The sequence below is a fragment of the Protomyctophum parallelum genome (genome assembly GCF_964188405.1).
Source record: "Protomyctophum parallelum genome assembly, chromosome: 12".
NCBI lineage: Eukaryota > Metazoa > Chordata > Actinopteri > Myctophiformes > Myctophidae > Protomyctophum > Protomyctophum parallelum.
In genome coordinates, this window is record NC_139712.1 from 30,994,758 (window position 1) to 31,016,947 (window position 22,190).

Here is a 22,190-nt window from a genome sequence, read left to right on the forward strand (position 1 = left end):
TTCAGATCTGTTGGGAGTTTAGTTTACATGAAACAGTCACTCACCCGTCCCGTGCGCCCAGTCCCAATGCCTACATTTCTCCAAGTTACGAAAATGTCACAGGGACTACATTTCCCACAGAGCACCATTACTTCCACATCCAGGTGATGGTGCGTTGTGGACCTTGTAGGCCCAGTGTGAGTCACACAGATTATAAAACTACAATTCCCCCAGCCGTAGCCTACAGACGTACTGTTTGTCATATTGTGCTGTTCATGGCGTCCGTCCGAGAGCAAAACAGAGGACTCTTCTCTTTCTGATCAGACCAGATAGGCCCACCGGCCCAGCCGATCCATGGTGAGTCTGCGGATTTTCCAAGATATAAGAGATATAGCACACGGCTATAGCTTCGTATTCATGATCAAACATTAATTATTGAGTGATCTATGTTGCACACTAGACTATAGTGTTGTTGTCCCAGATACACAAACGGCACAACAACCGATCCTCAAGTGGTGATTTCCTCATAGGGTGAAAACATAGTTTTTATTACAACGTCATAGCATTTATTATAACGTGTAAATAACATAACGTTATAACATCACATTTACCATTATTTACTGATGTTGACAAGCATGCACTATGTCATTATTATCAGTATTACATGCAGCCCGTACTGCCCACACATGTCGGACTCGGTTTAGCGTTTTATTTTAGGCTCATTGTAAATGTAATATTGTATTTAATCCACAGGTCCACGGCCCTCTAAATTAATATTCTGGCCTGTGGCATAATGGAGGTCGTCAGCATGGAGGATGATAAGAACCATTTGACACAGCAAAGGTTTGAAGCGGCTGTCAAAGTCATCAAAAGTTTACCCCCAGACGGTGAGTTGTCTGCAGCCATTAATCCAGCTTCCACCAGTCAATGAACTGTAGCACACAATGGGGCTTATGGAGGTGGGTTGAGGGTTGTATAGCCTCACACCACCTTATTTAACTCATTGGACCATAATGGAAACTAGCATTATTGTATAACTGTACCTCTGTACTTTTTTTTGCAAACTGTTAATTAAGTATTCAATCAATCAGTCAAAAACAGCTTGTGGGAAACAAGGGGAAAGCTGAGCAGCTTGTGTGATTAAGGCTTAACCCACATACCGCACAAGCAGTATACAGTAGCTGTTGGGTTGCCGTTAATATGATGAGAATTACAATTTACAACTCCTATACTTCACTACTAAAGGCAACTGAAAGGCCAATGACAGTATTTCGCTAATTAAAGAAATGCATGATGCAAAAAATTATAATGAACCACAGCCCCTAACCTAAATGGTCTTGTTTGCCATTTTAACCTTCTCCCCTACAGGTTCTTTTCAACCTTCCAATGACATGATGCTCAAATTCTACAGCTACTACAAGCAAGCCACATTAGGTCCGTGTAATATACCACGGCCTGGGTTCTGGGACGCTGTGGGCAAAGCTAAATGGTAAGAATTGACAGGTTGACGAGTGCATGTACTATCATTGTTGTCCTCATGTCAACTTGCTTCACCAGAGGCGGGTGATTCTGAAACGTTTCACCGCCTTACCGGTTCCGTCAGCAGACATTGGTTCAATATTTTGTTTGTTTAGTCTTTCTTTCGACAATACTATAGTCTTCTCTCAGTTTTGCCCTGTCGCTTAGTGCCCCGGTTCCTGCAAGTTCGGGGCCCAGTGTGATGCAGCACTTAACCCATTCTGAACGGGAACCTATTTTGGTGTTAGCATCATGTTATGCTTTAGCTATTGAAAAAATAGCAGATCTACAACCAAGTGGCGCGCTACGAGCTTGTAGGTCTGCTATTTTTGAAAAATCGAAGAGCGACTGACATTTTTAGAATCTGATCTCAGGTCAGAATGGGTTCATCAGACCAGTGTGTGTCCAGTGGAAACCTCGTATGAATCTGATCTCAGGTCAGAATGGGTTAATGCCCTTGCAATGAGCCAGCAGCACTGATAACAAAATATTACCCTCAATGTGTCCCTACCAAAGAGAGTTGATTTAAGACCATCCCAGTTCGAGTCACTAGAGGCAAAATGGTACACAAATCCTACAAATGGTCTGTCTGACGGCAAATGTTGCGAACGTCCTATATGTTTACTGATGCCTGTGAGAGTGTGTTGCTGGGAGTCTGGGACAGATAAAAGTTGCCAGTAAAGTAGTTGATGTTCTCCTGATGTGTCTCTCTGAGAAAAGCCATTTTTGCATGAAAATCTTGGGAAGTTCATGGGGCTAATGAATGCTTCAGAAGCTGTGTTCACTGTCATTCTTCCATTGGAAATAATAGACACCGACCTGTATTCGGTCACGTCCTACTTCATGCAAATACGGGAAGATGGCATGTATTCATTTTTTTTCTTGGCTAAATACCTATACAATCTGATCACCCTTGTACCTGGTCAGTGGTCATGTGACCTGACTAACCAATACATGACATCTGGATTTGCCATTGAACGTTATCATGCTTCGCCTTAAATCCTCAAGTTATGATAAGTGTTCTCTGGACTTCACATGGCTGATATATTGACAGGGTCCGCGTCAATATGCCGACGGTCCATTGGTCCGATCGACAACCTACCTCAAACCCTCACCCTAACCCTAACCTCCCCCGGGGCAGACACCTAAACCTAACCCCAACCCTCTCCCGACCCCCAGCGCACCTCGGACCAATGCTCCTTTGGAGCAATGGTCCGTCGGATCATAGGGTGCTTCCCATATTGACAAGGAATGTCACCTATTACCCACTTTGTCTTTTCTTGTATTTCTAGAATATTTAGGAAATAAGTAGCCTCGCCCTCGGTCCCAGGCTTACTTATCTGCGTCAGATGTATTTCCCCCGGATACGATATTTTTCCGACCAATCACAACAATTGTTTGTCTGTGAACACCGTAAAGGTGTGTCCCTACGTGACAAAATGACCAGGGGGAGGGGAGCTTCAGCCCTATTGTGTCAGTGGGTGCTTCTGCCCTCAAGCACTCCCGGAGTTGACGCCGTTGAGTGAGTGACAGTTGTTCAAACCAGTTTTGACTTTGTTCTGTTATCATGCATTCAATCTCTGTGCAGGGATGCTTGGAATTCTCTTGGAGAGATGCCAAAGGAAGAAGCAATGGCGGCCTATGTAGATGAAATGAAGCTGGTAGGTAATCTTTGCCAGTCACTAGTTTACCTCATTAGTAACATCCTACACCAGTGGTTCTCAGAGTGAGGTCCGGGGACTGGGGTTCCACGGGGGCCTCCAGCCAAATGATGGGAACCAAATGGACTTTTTATGGGTCTGCAACTCTCAGGCCTCTTTTCCACCAAAATAACTTTGGTTCTAGAACTGATTCCATTCTATATTCTTGGAACCATGGTAATTCCACAGAAACGGCGGCCATTGTTTTGTTTCAGTTCCGAACCAACTTTTAGGGTTCTGAACTTCTGAACCAATTCATTTTCAGTGGAAATATTTGTACACTCAGAGTTAATTTGACACTGATGATTTTACATTGTAGATTGGGGTCCCAGAGATTAAAATTAAAAGTCTTCATATGAGGGTGCCTAAATGCATACCAAACTAGTGGTCTTTGAAATAAAGAAGGTTATGATGAATCAGGGCTATAGAGCCATGCAATAACAATCTTCTCTTACCTCCGGGACCCCTGGCATATCTTTCCAAACAGGGATACATGGACTAATCTGTAACAATTTGGAGGTCAATATTGGGGGGGCCCTGACCGTCAAATTGGTCAGGGACCATTGTAAGTTTGAGAACCACTGCCCTACACAATTCATCATCTTATTTGCCTCTTTACCTCTTCAGACTCCTCCTTAGCCAGGGCCGTAGAACTTGCCCTCGCCTTTGACTTTTTATTGGGGCCAGTTTCGAAGTGCTCTTTGAGAGTGGTTTTGATGACGAGCTTCCGTGACCTTGCAGGCTTATGCAAAGACTAAAATATAATTTACATTACATAGCATGTCATATTGTAGACAGATGCCAGGTTCCTTTTTTAATATATATTCTACTTTCTAGACTGATGATAGGTTCTTGGTTTAGCTATGATCCTGGATTACTATTTCTATGCATTTGATGTACTATACCTTGTGTTTACCTTCGCTCTGGATTAAGAGCATCTGCCATTAAAATGCCTACAATCTAATTGTAAATGTATACTGTATTACAGTGTTACTAGTAGGCCGTCAGTTACAGCAGTGGTTCCCAATCTTTTCAGCTCAAGAAAAATAACTTTGATGTCTCCCCGGGACCCAAACTAGTGAAAATAACAGATCCTCAAGCCCCTAAGATGTAGCAATGCGATCTTGTAGATCGGCTATTTTTCACTACCTTTTGTTTTCCAATTCTTGGAATTTCTTTGAGAAAAATCATTTGAAAATGTATAGGAAGCAAAACATAAATAAAGGGATACATATTTACTCGTGACCCATACAAATGTGTAGCCTGGTGGAACCACTCCCCCTGCTGGACAACATTTGCATTCTGCCATTAGGGAGAGCCTGGGAACTCTGGGTCAGAGACGATGTACTCCGGACCAATTCTGTCCGGAGCGATATGCGGCTGTATGCGGCCGCTAGAGGCGGGATCAACGCGAGACGTTGACATATTGAAGCTGTGCCACAGCGCAATGTAAACACAACCTAACAAGACTACAACTCGAAATTATTATGGAGATATCAGATTTTTGTCCCGCTGCTTCCGGGTTCATGGTTTCTGCTTGAGAGAGCCCAGATGCAGGCAGGAGGAGGGAACTTGTGAACTCTTGACATCCTCTCTGTGCTACTATATGTTGGGTATGTAGATCCTGGAGGGCATGCCTATCACGGAGGAGGTGGAGGGACTCCTGAGGATACTCGGCCCGTTTTACGAGCTCGTCGACGAGAATAAAAAGATCACTCAGATATCAGACCTGAGTGCAGGTATAATTAACATTACACATAAAGTTATATCTAATGCAAAATGTGCGCATTGTGTTTTGAAATGTCAAATCTAACCGTTCTTTTTAACTGCCCTCTATGCTCAGCCGTTTTGACAAAGTTTGCTAGGCAACTTGAAGGCAAGTACCTATAATGTGTAAAACTTCATTTTGTTTGGTGCTGTAGTAAAATTTGTATACTTTTGTCTGGTGTGGTAGTTTAGTGTATACTTTTGTATAGTGTTGCAGTCAAACTGCTGTTTAGTAAACCTAGAAGTAGTTTGTGCAACTAGATTAATCATAATGTAGAGGTTGTATGGTATTGTATGGTTCTCTTGCGTTTATTATGTGTGAAACCTTTTAAATCAGGGGTTTTCAACAGGTGGTCCATGAAGGTATTGCATGTGGTACTGGTCCCTGACCATGCATTTAGTACTGTAGCAAAGTGAAGAATTTGTATTTTCTTCCACGAAACAGTGCACTAAACGTTTGTGCAGTTACTGGGAAGTCTGAGATTAAGAAATTCCACAGAAAAGTGGTACCTGCTAGCCTGACTGAGTCATCATTATTAGCACATGTGCCCATATAATCATGTCATCATGTGCAGTCTGCTCTATCAGTACTGTATATCCGTTAACCTCAGTTTAATCAGAGATTTATAATCATAATAATTATGAATTATGATTATCATAGAATAGAACATATATAAACATTATTTTATCATGAGGATGTATAGTTTCTTGAATAGTTGGTCATCTTCTTGCAAGTCGCAACAAGTCCTGTTCTGTTGCTCAGGGATTGATACGATGATGACGGGAATGGCTACAAAGAGCATGGCAAAGAGCATCATCAGAACCATGGAGATGAACGGAACCCTGAAGACCAAGCCCCCCACGCTCCAACCACTGCTGGACGGCAGCGACGAGGACGAGGAGGATGAGGAGGAGGAGGAGGAGGAGGAGGATGAGGAGGAGGAGGAGGAGGAAGATGATGAGGATGACGAGGAAGATGAAGAGGAAGTAGTGATAAAAGAGGTCAAAAAAGGTATAGTATTAATATAATAATAATAATAATGATAATAAATAGAGAAGAGCTCTTCTCTGGCGTCAGTGCTCTGACTGCTCTCTGACTTTTTGATCACTACGTATATTAATCGCCTCAAAATGGCCGTTTTATGAGCCTTGCAAAGTGTGTTCTTTTTTAGATGATTTAAACCCATTAAACTGGGGAAAGCATCCATGTCATTTTAGATTTTTGCGTTGGCTATTCAAAAGTAGCAGATATACAAGCCCACAGTGGGTAATTTCATGCTATTTTTTAAACATTTTAGAAGAAAGAAATGTGTGAGAACTACAGATTTACAAGGAATTGTATAACTGGCCTCAGGTCTTACGAGTGAATTCAAGTCTGGAGGTGAAGTAGGTAGACGTCATAAAATATCAGCGGCTGAACAAAAGGGATTTTCCTTTTTTTTACTCCAGAAAAGAAATTGTCGCCTCCGTTGCCAAAGAAGAAGGGCTCGTCCAGGAGATCCAAAGTGCCCCTGTCCAACGGGCAGTTGGCCCACATGACCAACGGCACACACTCCAAGGCGGTGCTGAACGGCCATGACTACCAGGAGGACGCGAGGAGCTCCACGGAGCCTCGACTCAACGGACACCACATAACAGGTTAGACCCTTTTGTACGGTCTATGGTTAGACCGGGGTTTCTCAAAGTGGGTGCCGTCGAATACTTGCCGTGAATGAAAACGTTATTTACAGGGGTGATCTGAGACAATAAAGATTGAGAACCACACTCTATGTGGGGCCTTTGACATTGAATTATTACACTGTCATCATGTCCTGTAGTGCTCAATGTGGTCATGCATTACTCAATAAAGGGATCTTCATAGATGCACGCAAGTCACACGCTGACACAACTTTGTGATTCTAGTTGTTTTTAGATTAATCGACATCGGTTCGATTCATCAATCAGACCGATTAATTAATATCGACATCGGTAATATCGGTTATCGGCCATAACAGCAATTAATTATATCGGCCAAAATGTCTCATCGGCACATCGCTACTTAGAACTCATTTATGTTCAGTTTCCTTCCTTTTCCCATCCAACACTTAGTTTGTTCATGGGGTCTGGGGACTCGGCCTGCACTGGCTGCCTGCCCCTGGCTACATATCCCTGGACATGTGATCAGATAATCTGCTAAGCTTTATTCACCCAGAGCTGAGGCAACTCGCCGCTTTCACCAACACTAAGCTGGTCCAGTGTTGCGTTATTAATGGTGTAATACAAAATCACACCCGTGTGAAGTGAGGGGCGCTAATGTATTAAAGTCTAACCCATGTTGATTAGGTGACGTAATGGTGATATAAAACAAATGGTGCCAACACAAACATTAAATGCCATTAACAATAAAGAGACAACATGACGGGAATTTTCCCTTCATTGTCAATGGTGTTTTTAAAACCAACATTGAACTAAAAACAAACATTAGACCTGTATATAGGAGGGGCTAGTGTAGCCTGGTTAATAAACCAGACTAATATCGCACGGACCGCGGATATTAGTCTGGGGAGGCTCAGCTTGGATTTCATTTCCAGGGAAACATTTTCTCTTTGACGCAATTGGTCAGAGCTACTGTCAGTCAAAGGTCTCAAGCATTGAAAGTCACTGTACCAAAGCCCGCCCATATTGCATACCGTGTCCCTATTGGCCGCCCACATTCTCTGGTGTAGGAAATGGGCATACAATTGAGCCCCTCCAGACCGAAATCCGCCGGCAGGCAATTTATTTTTGCCAACGGCTCATTCGGTCTGGTTTATTAACCAGGCTAGGGCTAGTGCCCCTCAAAAATGATTAGTTCTGTTGGCGCTATAAATACACGTCAGTCATTATAATTCTATTCTATTCTACAATATACTGTAAAGAGATAATTCAGATGCCTTAACCCATTCAAGCCGCGAAAGGTTTGTGTGTGTGTGTGTGTGTGTGTGTGCTTCCTGCACGTCCTGCGTGGTCAAATACGGGGGTTCTGCGCGGTCAAATACATATAATTTTGGGGGTCCTTGGCACGTAAAAGTTTGAGAACTACTGATTTACAAGGCATCTGTAGAATCGTCCTCAGGTCTTATTGGGTCAATCTGGTGTTGCTCTTCCATGTTCCCACCATATAGATTCTAATGGCGATGCATGTGGACCGCAGCACGTGACCAGTGACTCGGACAGTGAGGTGTACTGTGACTCCGTGGATCAGTTTGGTCAGGAAGAGGCAAGTCACAAAAACGAACTGACATGACACGCAAACAAAATGGTTCCACCCTCGAGCCAAATTCAGGCTGGTCTGGTGCATCTCAGGAGTGGGACTGGTATACTGTAGAACAGCATGCACCCCCCGTTACCACCCGACCTAGCTGATGCACCCCCCACATGGAAATATAAATTGCATCTCAATCACATAGGATTGAAATGCAGTGCATAAACACAATGAGCTTCAGTTGTCTCATCTGCTAGTGGCATGATTTTCCAAACAGTTTCCACTAGCTGCCACTTGGGGTCGCCAGAGTATGTGAACTGTGAAAATCACCCACTGCACCATTAACCATACCATGGCAGCTTGTGATGGACATTTTCATCAATATTTGACACAGACATACAACATAATACTTTTAGCAAAAACTCATTGGCCTAGACTTACATGTATACTAATGGGCTCCTGATGTGTCATAGGGTCTATTTCAATGTGCTACACATTTTAAAACAATGTGTCTGCATTAACTACTGAGCCACTTAACCACCAAAGAAAATTCCTACTATTATTACTGGCTTTTCAAAGGACATAGTTACTTGAGGACATTGATTTGAGATCAAGTTCTGCCAGCTAAACCATTTGTTTGGTTTGGCAAGGTAGCATGTTGTTTCAGTATTCCCTTTTGATGAGAAAGTCCAAGGCATGCAAATGCCTTTGACTGCTAAATGCTTCTCACGTAAACGTCAATGATAAAATAGTAAATTCCAAGGGACACAGGTAATTAAGAAAACCTTATATTTTTAAAACAAAGCAATACAGCCTCATCAAAGTTGGTGTTATAACTTTATATATCGTCAATTACTTCCATGAGGAGAGGTGGTGGAGTTAGTTGCTTTAGCAGACATTTTTAGGGTCCGATGGAGTTAAGAGATTTTGTTCAAAGCACTTTTTACTACTTTCCATTGGTTCAATATTTTCGAAACACAGACGTAAAGGCTGTTCAATAGCACTGATTTATGCCACAAAAACAAAATCTAAAACCTCAAAAATGGAGTTATGAGGTTTCCTCCCGACAGCCTGTGTGTGCTCTCCCTCCCCAGAGCTCAGATCATAACCAGTCAATTGATGATGACCTGGATGAAGAGGAGAACCACGTGAAGGAGGAGCCCCATGCACCACCCAGGGTCCCAGAGGGGGACTCCCCCAGTCCCCCAGAGGGCATCCAGTGTGGAGGAGAGGACGGAGAGGCCGGCGGGCTGATCTCCCAGAGGAAGAATGCTCCCGACAGCTCCTTGGTCAGGAGAGGAAGGGGTGAGGCAGGCCATCCGTTGTTAATTACTGTAGAATCTATCTATCCATCTATCTATGAGGCATTGGCATTTTTACAATTTAATTCTGAACACATTTGCTTATGAATTAATGACAGAATAGTTTATTTATTTTGCCATCACTGACACTGTCATATATTAGCGGTTATAGGTATTAGCTATTTTCAGTCACTGGTGTCAGGTGGGACATTGTATTCTGCATAATGCAAAATGCAGAAGAAGAGGTTGGGAGGTAGTGCAGTCGACGGAATTTGAGATTTAATTTTTTGGGGTGGCTGTTTAGTGACTTCACAGTATTAGTTAGATGGCTACACGTGGGATTTATTGTGTAAAAACCTGCTGCAGCAATCTATCACAATAGAGGTCAGTAAAACGACAACTTCAAGTTAAAAAACATCTGTTTTTTTTTTTACATGACCGAAAATGTCAAGAAGCCATTAAGGACCAGAACCACTTTGTGTTTTAACTTACCTTTAAAGACAGGAACCCATTTTGGGGTTCTTGTTTTACAAAAACGAATAGAATACGCACATCACTTGGTAGAGGTGCTGGGTTCAAAAGTAGCATCAGAAAAAGAGAAGAGAACCCACACACTAATCAGCTCCAAAAGTTATACTTTATTGACCACATTTCGAGCCAAGGCATCTGGATAAACTTGGCGGTTCTTGTTAGCAACATGATTGTTTTTGTAATTTTTTAATATTTTTTCAGATAACTTTGGTCAGGATTTAGTCACACTCTGTACTGAGTGCGGGTAGAATGTGCCATAGGCACTTGAATTAGTCCTCAAAAAGTCAAAGAAATCCCCAAGGTACTCAAAAATACTCCAAGATACTCAAAATACTCAAAGTTACTCAAACATTTTCCACTTAGTTGGAATACTCAAAGTATTGACAATGTCATGACAGCGTCATTTGATGCAATCAATTGCTTTTATTCACCTTAATTGTGTCCAGAGAAAAAATATGGAGGTGGTTTCCCGTCAAACAAACTGTACACATAAACTGGCCAGGTTGGCTACAGGTCCTCTCAGCTCCAGGTACAGCCCTACAATGACTCCTGGGCAGTGGCAGGTTTCCTGCTTATAAAGGCCAGGCCCCTCCCAATAGACCCAACCATCCCTGCTTGAAACTTACAAGTTACAATCCAGTTTAGCCCATGTCCAAAGACAATATATATAATTCCCATAATGGTATAAACACCTTGCAGTCTATTGACCATATTACTCAAACGAGTGTTCATATAATAACTCTTCTCTTTAAACAAAACCCACAGATGGTATGGTCCACTCATGGACCAATCATGATCTCCCACTCCACATAAGGCCGCCTGAGCCACTCCTCTGGTGCTTTGCCTCTGCCCAGAAGTCAGGGAATATACTGTGGTAAAACAAGAAACAAAAGTCATAACCTTGATACATACAATGGTAAACAATAAAGAAAAAAATAACAATACATTTGGAAAACAGCACAGGAACAATGTTAATACTGGTTTTAGTGTGTGCACCCACCAAACTAATGAACAAGGCCCCTGGCTATTGTGTCATGGTGTATTGTAGTGGAGTGTTATGAGTGTGATGTGCTGTTAGTGGCAGGGTGAACTGCCACACACATCACTTGGTAGAGGTGCTGGGTTCAAAAGTAGCATCAGAAAAAGAGAAAAGAACCCACACACTAATCAGCTCCAAAAGTTATACTTTATTGACCACATTTCGAGCCAAGGCTCTTCATCTGGATAAACTTGGCGGTTCTTGTTAGCAACATGATTGTTTTTGTAATTTCTTTTTTTTTGTGATCAAGTTTTTTATTTTATTTTTTGTTAAAAGAAAGAAAAAAGGGGGTTTCCCCCACCCCACCCTCCCACCCACCCACCCACCCCACAGGTTGAACAGCTAAACAGACAGGGTCACAATACATCGAAAATAATCATAATAGTAATAATAATAATAATAATAATAATAATAATAGTAAACAAGGAAAGACTGATACTTCACAACCGGAAAAATCAAACCAAGAAGGGGGGAAAACAGTCATCAGAGACGTTGGCATGACTTAAGTTTTTCTAGAGCTGTGGACAGGACGTCAAGTGTGCTTTCTTGTGCCCCGTTGGATCGAGCTATAGAGAGTTCCAGAAAGATCATGTCCATTAATGAGAGGATCCATTGTGAGGTCTCAAGTTTATGGGGAGGTTTCCATCTTATGACAAGCAGTTTCTTTGCAGCTGTCAGTCCTAAGAGCAGGAGTCTTCTACGTGGCATTGTCAATGTCAACCCAATCGCTGAATCATCATTCAACAGGAAAATATTAGGCAAGAGGGGAATTCTAGTTCCCATTACCTCAGTTAATACTTCTGAAACTTTAGACCAAAAACGATTGACCTCTGGACACTCCCACATCATGTGCATATACGTCCCCAGTTTGTTATTGTTGCATAGGGTGCAAATGGGTGTCGTACAGAGCTGGAGTTGGAACCGTTTTCTTGGAGTTAGATAGAATCTTTGGATAAATTTTAAATTCAACATTTGATAGTTATAATTTCGTGATGAGAGAGAAATATTTTCCCAAGTTCTTTTCCAATTGGTCGGCCGCTGCCAACTCTTTAGATCGACATTCCAGACTGTAGAGACACCCATTGGCGGACATGTAGATTCTCTTAACTTCTTATACAAATAAGATACAAAGCCTTCAGATTTAGGAATCTTGGTTATATAATCAAAAAGTGGGTGAACAGGTAGAGCATTTCTCCACGGCACCTCATGTGCTCGAAGAACTGCTCTTAACTGTAAATAGAAGAAGAAAGAGGTTGTTGGTAAACCATAGCTGTTCTTAAGGTCTTCAAATGATCTTAAACCCTCATTATTGAATATGTCAGAGAGAGTATGGATGCCACAACTGGACCAGGATGGAAAGACCAAGGGTTTGCGTTCTAAGCACAATGACGTGTTTTTAAAAATTGGTGTATGTATATGCCATTTAACATTCCATTTTCCAATTTTTTCGGCTTGTTGCCATATATGAATGGAATGAGATATGATAGGACCAAATTTATTTTGGCAGTATTTACTCAATGTGCCACTGAACAGAACTTCATTCAATTTGTAGGGTGTGACTATACTGCGTTCCATCAGAAGCCATGGGATATTCTCTTCTTGGGAAAACCATTTCTCAAGTGAGCGGATGGCAAAGGAGATGTGATATAATTCTAAATTGGGCAATTCAAATCCACCTTGTTGCTTACTTTGGTAAAGTATTGTATTCCTCAGCCTTGGTCGTTCCCCCTTCCAAATGAATTTTGTAACCAGGCCTTGTATCTGACTCCAGTAACGGGGAGGAGTAGGTAATGGAAGCATACTTGATATGAAATTGACCCTTGGTAATACGTTCATATTTATAATGGATATTCGACTGCTTAATGTTAATTTTTGATTGATCCATCTGTCTAGATCATTGCAAATGGAATTGCGTAAGGTGTTGTAATTAGTAACGGCAATTCTATCAATAGATGAGAGGATATTTATTCCTAGGTATTTAAAGGTCGAAACCTGAGGTATTTCGGTTTGCAGTCCTGGATATGTGACTGCCTTGCCTAGGGGTAAAAGGGCACATTTCTTCAGATTTATTTTATAGCCTGAAAAAGCACTATATGATGAAAATATTTCCATAATCAATGGTAAGTCACACTGTGTATTTCCTAGGTATAATAAAATATCGTCTGCATACATTGATATATGGTTGCAAATGTTCCCCACCATTATGGGAGTTGATGTTTGTAACTGACGTATTTTCTGTGCTAATGGTTCGAGTGAAATAGCGAATAGCAGCGAGGAAACTGGGCAGCCTTGTGGAGAACCTCTGCTAATTGAAAAGAGGGATGAAAAATGGCTTCCAGTCAGTACCTGGGCAAAAGGTGTATTGTATAGGGTGTTTAACATACTTAAAAATTGTCTGCCAAAACCCATACGCTTCAGTGTAAACCAGAGAAAGCTCCATTCTAAGCGGTCAAAGGCTTTGTCTCCGTCAATCGATACGACTGAAGGAGACAAAGTGGAGTTAGTTGCGGAGGATATAACATGAAGTAATCTCCTTACGTTGTCAGTAGCTAATCTGTGTTTTACAAAGCCTGTTTGATCCGGGTGAACTAATTGGGGTAGAATATTATCTAATCTTAAAGCTAGGGTTTTGGCAAACAATTTTTTGTCTGAGTTTAATAGAGATATTGGTCTATAGCTTGTACAGAGTGTGGGGTCTTTGCCAGGTTTGCACAGAAGTGATATGATGGCTGTCTTAACATCTCTATTAAAAGAACCTTCCTGAAGAGCTTTATGAAACATATTGAGTATTAAGGGTCCAAGGTCGTCCCAGAAGGTGAGATAGAATTCTGGTGGGATGCCGTCCAATCCAGGTGATTTACCCTTTTTCATTTGCTTTAATGAGATTAATATTTCCTCTATTGTTATTTGGGTGTCGAGATTATTTTTCTCCTCAGCTGAAAGGCTTGGTAGCTGTAAATCATTAAAAAATAAATTCATATTTTCTGAGGAGTCATTAATTTCGCTTTGATATAATGTTTGATAATATTTTTCAAATTGTTTGTTAATTAATGGGGGGTCATGTAAAAGGGAGCCATCTTCTGCCTGGATTGAAGGTATATCCGCTAGCCGGTCATTATTACGCAATTTGCTGGCTAATAAAAAGCTTGGTTTGCTACCATCAAGGTAGTGAGATTGTCTTGATCTATGGATTAGGAATTCTGACCTTTTTGCGATGATTCCGTTTAGCTGAACTTTAACCATTGATATTTCCCTATCTCGTTCGATTGAAAAACTAGCATGTTGCTGGTGAATTAATAATGCATAGGTTTGTTCTAGGCTGGTGATTTCTCTTAGTCGTGCTTTGTTTTGTGCTGATGCAAACGAAATTGTATTATTCCTTATAAACCCCTTGGTGGCGTCCCACAGAATCCGAGCGTCCGAAACTGAGTCTTTATTAAAACGTACAAATTCTTTGAGGGAGTTTCTAAACTGCTCGCAAAATGAGGGGTTCTGTAAGAGAGTGGTGTTAAACCGCCATCGGGTTGCACGGTTGGGGTTTTTATCAAGCATTACAGTGCATACATTTGCGTGGTGGTCTGACAGTGACATGTATACTATTTCTGCCTTGGAGGTCATGTGTGTTATTTGGGGAGAAACAAGCATAAGGTCGATTCTAGAGAAAGAGTGATGTCTTCCGGAGTAATAAGTATAGTCCTTTTTGTGAGGGTTGTGTTTGCGCCATATATCTACGAGGGCATACTGATGCATCAAATTCTTTACAGCACGAGTGCTTGGTGAATTAACATTAGTCCTGGATGTTCTGTCTATGGTTTCCACGGCTGTATTAAAGTCAGCCCCCAATATGATTTTAAATTCGTTCATTTCGTTAATAATCGAACACAACGATACGTAAAATAAGTTGTTATAGGTATTGGGCGCGTACACTGAAATAAATGCAATTTTTTGTCCATTAATAACAGTTTTCACATAGGCAATTCTTCCCTCTTGGTCCTTTCCCTTTTTAATAATGCTAATTTTAAGATTTGACCGAAACAGAATAATTACTCCTTTTGTTCTATTTTGGGCTGCAGAAAAAGCTGCTACCTTAAAATCAGCATGGTTTAATTTACAGATATCGTCATTTAGTAAATGTGTTTCCTGCAATAGTGCAACATCTACAGCTTTCTCCTTAAAGATGTCCAGGCATCCACGACGTTTTTTTGCATCATTGATGCCTTGAACATTCCATGAAAAAACATTTAATCTAACCATAATTCATGCGTATGGGGTATTCAATCAGGAAATTAATAAAAACATGTCTGTGGCCATAGAAATATAAAAGGAGCAGATAACAAAATATAATAGAAGAAATGTGCAAATCAAAAAACAAACCTAGACTAATTGAATCCCAAATCCATTTGCTGTTCAACCTGCCCTCCCACCCCTCCCTCCCTCCCAACCCCGAATAGGACAAATATATCATTTTATAAATAAAACAAAAAATAATACAAAAAGGAATTGTTGTCCTACATTGACTCTTATAACTCCACCTCATCTATGTGGAGCTGCAGCACGTTAAAGTGGAGAACAGAAAACGCTTTTTTGCGCCGCTTCATGTCTAATTAATTTAAATGATTCCCCGCACATTGTCATTGACCATGTCGCATTTCTAAGTAGGCTATAGTACAATTAAATTATTCGATTACTGTGTAGGACAGTGGTTTTCTAAATAATGTGTTGTATAGCCTACTCGCTTTAAGAGGGGAACACCATAAAGGGAGAAAATAAAAAAGAACAAAACGAAAAGGAAATTGCTTAGGCTGTTAGTGTGGCTATCATACCCGCAATTAATTGTGGGTTTGTTTAATCGGTGCTGTCGTCGGGTTGTTCTGTTGCGCTGTTTGGATTCGTTAGAGTGGGTTTCACCTGTTGATCATAGAACTCCATCGCCTCCGTGGCCGAGGTAAATGAATGTTTTTTATCCTTGAAAGTTACCAGTAGCTTAACGGCTGGAAAGGCGATGCCGTTCCTCAGGTTGGCTGATGTTAGAAGGGCTCTTACATCTTTGAACTTGGCCTGTAGTTTCCTCTGCTCGGCTGGGATGTCGGGGAAGATTCGTATTTCTTGTTCTTCGTATTGTAGTTTGCCCTTCGCGGCTCCCACCAGGCGCTGGATCGTACGTTTCGTCTCGAAACTGTATAATCGAGCGATCATACAGCGCTTTCCGTCTGTAGCTTCTGGTCCCGTGCGGTGGGCAATGCTCAGTAGCGGGTGCGGCCCCAGCTCCTCTTCGCCGAACAGGTCGTACAAAAGTTTGGTGACAAAGGCAGTTGGTTTACCTGCCTCCACTCCACGTTTCAGTCCAAGGATGCGCAGGTTGTATTTTCTGCTGTTGTTTTCAAGTGATAATGTCTTTTCTTTTAACCCTTCGTTCTCCGCCAGTAAGGTATTGTAGCTTTGTTCAAGTGAAACCAGGCGCTCGTCTGTGAGATTTGCAGCCGTCTCCAAGTCGCTCACTTTGGAGTTGCACTCTTGCTGTGTGAGATTTAGCTTGGATAACTCCTCTTGTATCGGTTTCAGCTTTGTGTCAAATGCATTTGTGATTTCATCTCGTACAATGTCTCTGATCATTTTTCCAAGTGTTTCGGAATCCATCCCGCTGCGTAGTTTGCTTGGCATCGATTTAGTCGTTGTTATTATTTGTAAGTTGTTGGTATTTAGAACACACAAGTAGCCTACCTATTTTTTAATTACATAATATAGAAGCGGCGGTTTGGCGTTCGGCGTTCTCACAGCATGCTGCCGGAAGTCACGTCAGATCAAAGGAACTTATGAGACTTAAGAATTCACTAGCCATTGGCCTTTTTGTAATTTCTTAATATTTTTTCAGATAACTTTGGTCAGGATTTAGAAGGCGTCTATAGAATCGGCCTCTGTTCTAAATGGGATAAAAGTGAACAACATAATGTCTGTGGTGTGGTGAAGGTTCCAGATCTTCGTGCCCCGGTTCCGGAGCCCCGGGGGCCCACGTGCAAGGCAGCGGAGACGGAGACGGCGAGCACGGGGGAGGTTCGGGGGGCGTGCCAGGAGGGAATCTGAACGAACAGATCGTGGTGGCACTGGGCAGGCTGCAGGAGGACATGCAGAGTGTCCTGGAGAGGCTGCACACGCTGGAGGCTCTCACCGCAAGCCAGGTCAGACAGCTGTACCTTCCTAGGTACCTAGCAGTGGTGGAAAAAGTACTTGCATGTTTCGCTTAAGTAAAAGTATCAATACTTCAATGTTAGAACTACTCTGTTACTTGTAAAAGTCTGGTATTCAAAATTGATTTCAGTAAAAGTACAAACGTATTGGTATCAAAATGTACTTAAAGTAGCTCATTGTGCAGAAAAGCTCACAGTGCATCACATTGCGACACATTGTGAGCTTGTAGATCAGCTATTTTCCACAAGCAAGCAATACACAAGCAACTGAGATCTGATGCTATAATGCTATCTGGCATCTAGAGTTGCAGTAAACCATTGACAGCCCATTCATTGAAACCGAAAAGTCTGATTTGTATTAAACAACGTTAAACTCGCCAAGATTGCAGCTGTACGGAAAGCTTTTTTTCTGTTTGGATGAATGGGCCGTCGAGGGTTAGTATTGCAACTCTGGGTGCCAGATCGCATTATAGCATCTGAATTACATGTCTTGCATCATAATTGTACAGGAAGAGTTTATGTGTCTTTGCCTTAGTGAATTACTTTGAATAGCATGCCTTATTGAATTAATTGTTGAATTCAACCAGTTTTGACTTATATCTTATTTAATTTCATACTTTTCTTTAGGCCAGATCAATGGCTCTATCTCCAACCTACTCTCCCCGTCCAGTAAATAAGAGCAGTAAGGTACAGTATGCAGATGTATTACACCATCTGGTTTATTATTTATTATTGGGGCAGATTTACGGCTTCATGGACTGACACTGCCCTTTGTGTTGTTTAACCAAACCAAACCCAGATGTGACTTAAAGCGGCGCTATATAACCTTTCTTTTAATTAATAAAATGTAAATGTGTCCAATCTGTGTGGTAGAGTATGTTAATAATAATGTTTATAATTGGCGAGGTTGTATTTTGTCTCCCTGCTCTTCTGTTGAGACATTTTGATTGTGTCAAACGTCATGTCTCACGTAAACAAAGGATCTGACATGAATTTTGACCTGAAGGTCCAGATTCAATTTATCCCTTGAGCAAGCAGGCAGGCTCTATTAGCTCAATGGTAATGGTTGTGCAGGAAACTGGGTTCAAATCCGGGGTAGAACAGTAAAGTTACATAGTGCAGCTTTACATCAACCATGAGTAGGCACTGCACAGTGATTTAAATCATTTGACTTAATGCATCTACTGTAGATTGTTATGTAGATTAAGGCATACATTGTCTTGTAATTTCCCCCACTATGATACTAATGCTACATTTAACTTTATTCTGTTACTTAGAAACCTGCCTGGTGGCCTTTCGATGTTTCTCCCAGCACTGTGGCCTTTGCTGTCATTTGGCCCTTTGTGGTGCAATGGCTAATCCGCCTGTTGCTTCAGAGGAGGAAAAGGTAATAATAATTCATTAATTAATTACACATCCAAATAATAAGCCTCGGAAATATTCATGATTCCATAATTCACCATAGCCATCAGGGTATTGCTGTATTACAACTCTAAATAAACGCATAACAAGATATGAATTTTCCTGTCAGGTGCATGGAAACCTCCTATGTCTAAAACTGTTACTGTTGAGGATTCAAATAAAAACAAGGCTAATCTACAAGCTCAAAACGCATCGCATTTTGAGCTTGTAGATCTGCAATTTTTGCTACATTTGGGTGACACCGTAGTATGATGAAATAGGGCACAAATTCATGACAGCCCGACAGCAACGATACATGAGGTATAGGGATGGGTATCGTTAGGATTCTTAACGGTTCCCTATTTCGGTTCCAAAATGGTATAAAATAACTTAAATAAGAGGTCAAATGTTTATTTAACAAAAAAGCTCAATGTCATTTTGAGTATATATAATGTACAATGAATAGTGTAACATCCTCTCCTTTATTGAGCACGCTATTAAAAATGTGGTACCTCATTGAGGTACCACATTTTTAATAGCGTGCTTAGCATTGTATTTTTTTCTTTTTTCTTTTTTAAGATATTTTTTAGCGGCTTACGCCTTTTATTGATTTTTGAAGGGACAGACAGTAGGCTGACAGGAAACGGGAGAGAGATGGGGGGATGACATGCAGTAAAGGCCGTGTCGGGTCCGGGAGTCGAACCCGCGGCACACTGCAACTGGATTACCAGTCCGGTGCCCAGACCGTTACGCTACGGCCTGGGGTAGCATTGTATTAAATGTGTTCTTGCATCCTCTTTCTAGACGAATCAACTGAAGGACAGATGGCTCCTTGAACACCATGGCATAGAACCACCTCGAAGAAGAAATGTCTTTTTTCTGGTAGCTAACAGCTTTACCTTCTTATCCAATCTCCTCGTCCCAGAGTCCATTCGTACTCCACTGTTAAAGCCGAATGAAGTGCGTTCGGGATGGGTCCCTGAGTCGACCCAACTTAATTTCAGCTCTATAAAAGTCAATTCATACTCGCTCACAGTCACGGCTAATGCCGAAGTCACTTGTAAATATATTGGAGGTCCTTGACATGAATATGTTCGTGGGCCGGGTAAATGAGCTTCGCACCGCAGATACATGTCTGACTGGACCTCGCTGGCCGGGTGCGTCCTACAGGCAGCCGGGGGGGGGGGGGGGGGGTGAAACAAATGTAACTCGAAGCTGGGCTGAATGAATGAGGAAATGCCGCTGGAATGCCAGAATTAGTTCGGATGTCACACCAAATTTAGGACGGTACCCACTCTCCCGAACCTCTAAATGACGTCACTTTGTGGTCTGGATAGAGCCGAAACGATTTAAATTTGGCTTTAAAAGTGGAGTATGAATCGACCCTAAGCCTAATGTATACAACTTCTAGCCGCAAGTGGCAGATTTTCGGCAAGCTACAAGGTTGTATGACGTGCGGCAAACAGAGGTATAAATTAGGCTTTTATCCCCCACAACTCAATAACTAGCTTTTTGCACTATTAAAGATGGCACTAATGGAAGATGGCTTACAACAAGTCTGTGGAACTAGCTGTGGAATCAAAGACAAAATATGAATGTACGGCATTATAGCCTATACTAATACAGGCTTCTGAACATTATTATTCTACTGTATTAGCAGGTTCTAGTTAGAAAATTGCAAACATACTCATAGATTGATTTACTGAAGCTTCAAATGGTTTAATTTCTACTGCACAATACTGTAAAACAGGGCTAATTATCTTTTCATTTGAAACACATTTGCTTGATGTGGTTATTATACATTATTCTGCCACCTTTCACTTTCATTAGTTGCTTTTAGGCAATGCTGCTAAAATGTCATAACTGTAGTTTAGGAAGGTGGAATGAATGTAACAATGCATTGTTTGATCCTTTAAATTCTGGAAATAAGTTAATTTATTATTTATTGTTTTGTTTTTAGAAACGTTAGATTTAACATACTGCTTGTAAGGTTTTAACTGTATGAAAAAAGGTTGATACGTGATGATGTAGCAGGATTGAAGTTACTGCTAAATGTTTTTATTTAGATTGAACAAGGCCTTGTTTAGTAGTTTAATACAGTAACTGCCATATTGCATATCAATTAATTTAGGTTTTATTCAGGTTTTTGTGAATCAGTGGTAACCCAACGTCATCATTATTATTGTTAAAAAAGTGCCTCGTCATCATAAGGTACAGTCATGTGGGTCATTACTGTAGGCTCATTCACACTGCAGTTTAAAGCTGCACTATGTAACTTTCCTCTCCTGCCCCGGATTTAAACCCAGTTCCCTGCTGACATGTTTACCATTGAGCTAATAGAGCCCTGCCTGCTTGCTCAGGGGATTTGTGTCAGATCCTGTGTCTAGGTGAAACATATGACCTTTGACACCTAAATGTCGCAATACAACACAATTGTATGAGTTACTGTATATTGTATTAATAGTCTACCATACAGATTGGACAAAATATATTTGCATTCATAAAACAGTTACCGGTACATAGTGAGGCTTTAACCTCATCCACACATAACCTGTTCAATATCGGACCAAATTACAATGCAGATCAGACTAACTAGTGAGCCATGAGATGAAACTTGTACTCCATAGTCATAATAACGGGCTGTATACAGTAGTTTTCTTTTACCAAGTGTAGCCTTGTACTCTACAGTTAGATGCCCAATTAAACAATAACACCTATCACTTTACATCAATTTTTCTCTGCATTTCAGATTTGTGTTGTATTTTATCAAATGTAAATGTTTAATGTATCAAATGTAAATGTTTAATGTAGCTACATAATTGTACATAAAGACATAAGTATATGGCAGACTTTGAAATGGATTTTGTGCGATGGATGAACAATGAATTAATATATGACTTATAACATTATACGTTGTGTTAATATACTTAGAAGGCAGTGAGATCTTATACTTGTAGTATTGTATACAATAGCTGTACAGTTGAGATAAAGTGCAATATTTTAATTGCTTTCTCCTGTGTTGAGAATACAATGTATATCATATATATTAACATGAGGTTTGTATCTCGCACTCGCATTGAGAATCTTTCCAGAGCCATGTTTTAATTAAGAGTTTACCTTTCTACTAAAATGGACTAAGGCTTTATTTTGGGGTGGAAACGTGGCGTACTTCGCATGTCAGTGATAATCTAAGCCTCAAATAAAGTTTTCATGAAGCCTTTTGAGTTGTCTGGAGATTAAATACTGCACCATGTACACATGCGCACACTAATTAAATTATCCAGTGATCGAAAGGAAGTACATTTACTTAAGTACTGTAAGTAAGTAAGTACAATTTTGAGGTATTTCTATTTCACTTGAGTATTTCCAATTTCCAACACTTACTTCTACTCCACTACATCTCTGATCCAAATATTGTACTTACTACGTTACTAGTTACCTTGTAGATTATAATTATTACAAAACATACATTAACCAAATTTACATTTGAATTCCAGACTTTTACTTTTAGTATTAACTAAAAGTTTACTAAAAGTAAAAATTGTG

At 40.9% G+C, this 22,190-nt stretch overlaps 1 protein-coding gene across 1 annotated transcript; it reads left to right on the top strand.

Moving 5' to 3' along the window:
- The first annotated feature begins 203 nt into the window (after positions 1-203).
- acbd5a (acyl-CoA binding domain containing 5a) lies at positions 204-21,864 on the top strand. The gene is made up of 13 exons (XM_083777584.1): positions 204-336; positions 733-866; positions 1,348-1,468; positions 3,086-3,158; positions 4,819-4,936; positions 5,728-5,976; positions 6,414-6,602; positions 8,108-8,202; positions 9,282-9,492; positions 17,026-17,234; positions 17,871-17,930; positions 18,521-18,630; positions 19,449-21,864. Exons 2-13 carry the CDS (start codon positions 773-775, stop codon positions 19,459-19,461), a joined length of 1,542 nt encoding a protein of 513 aa, XP_083633710.1. The 5' UTR covers positions 204-336; positions 733-772; the 3' UTR covers positions 19,462-21,864.
- The last annotated feature ends 326 nt before the right edge of the window (positions 21,865-22,190 follow it).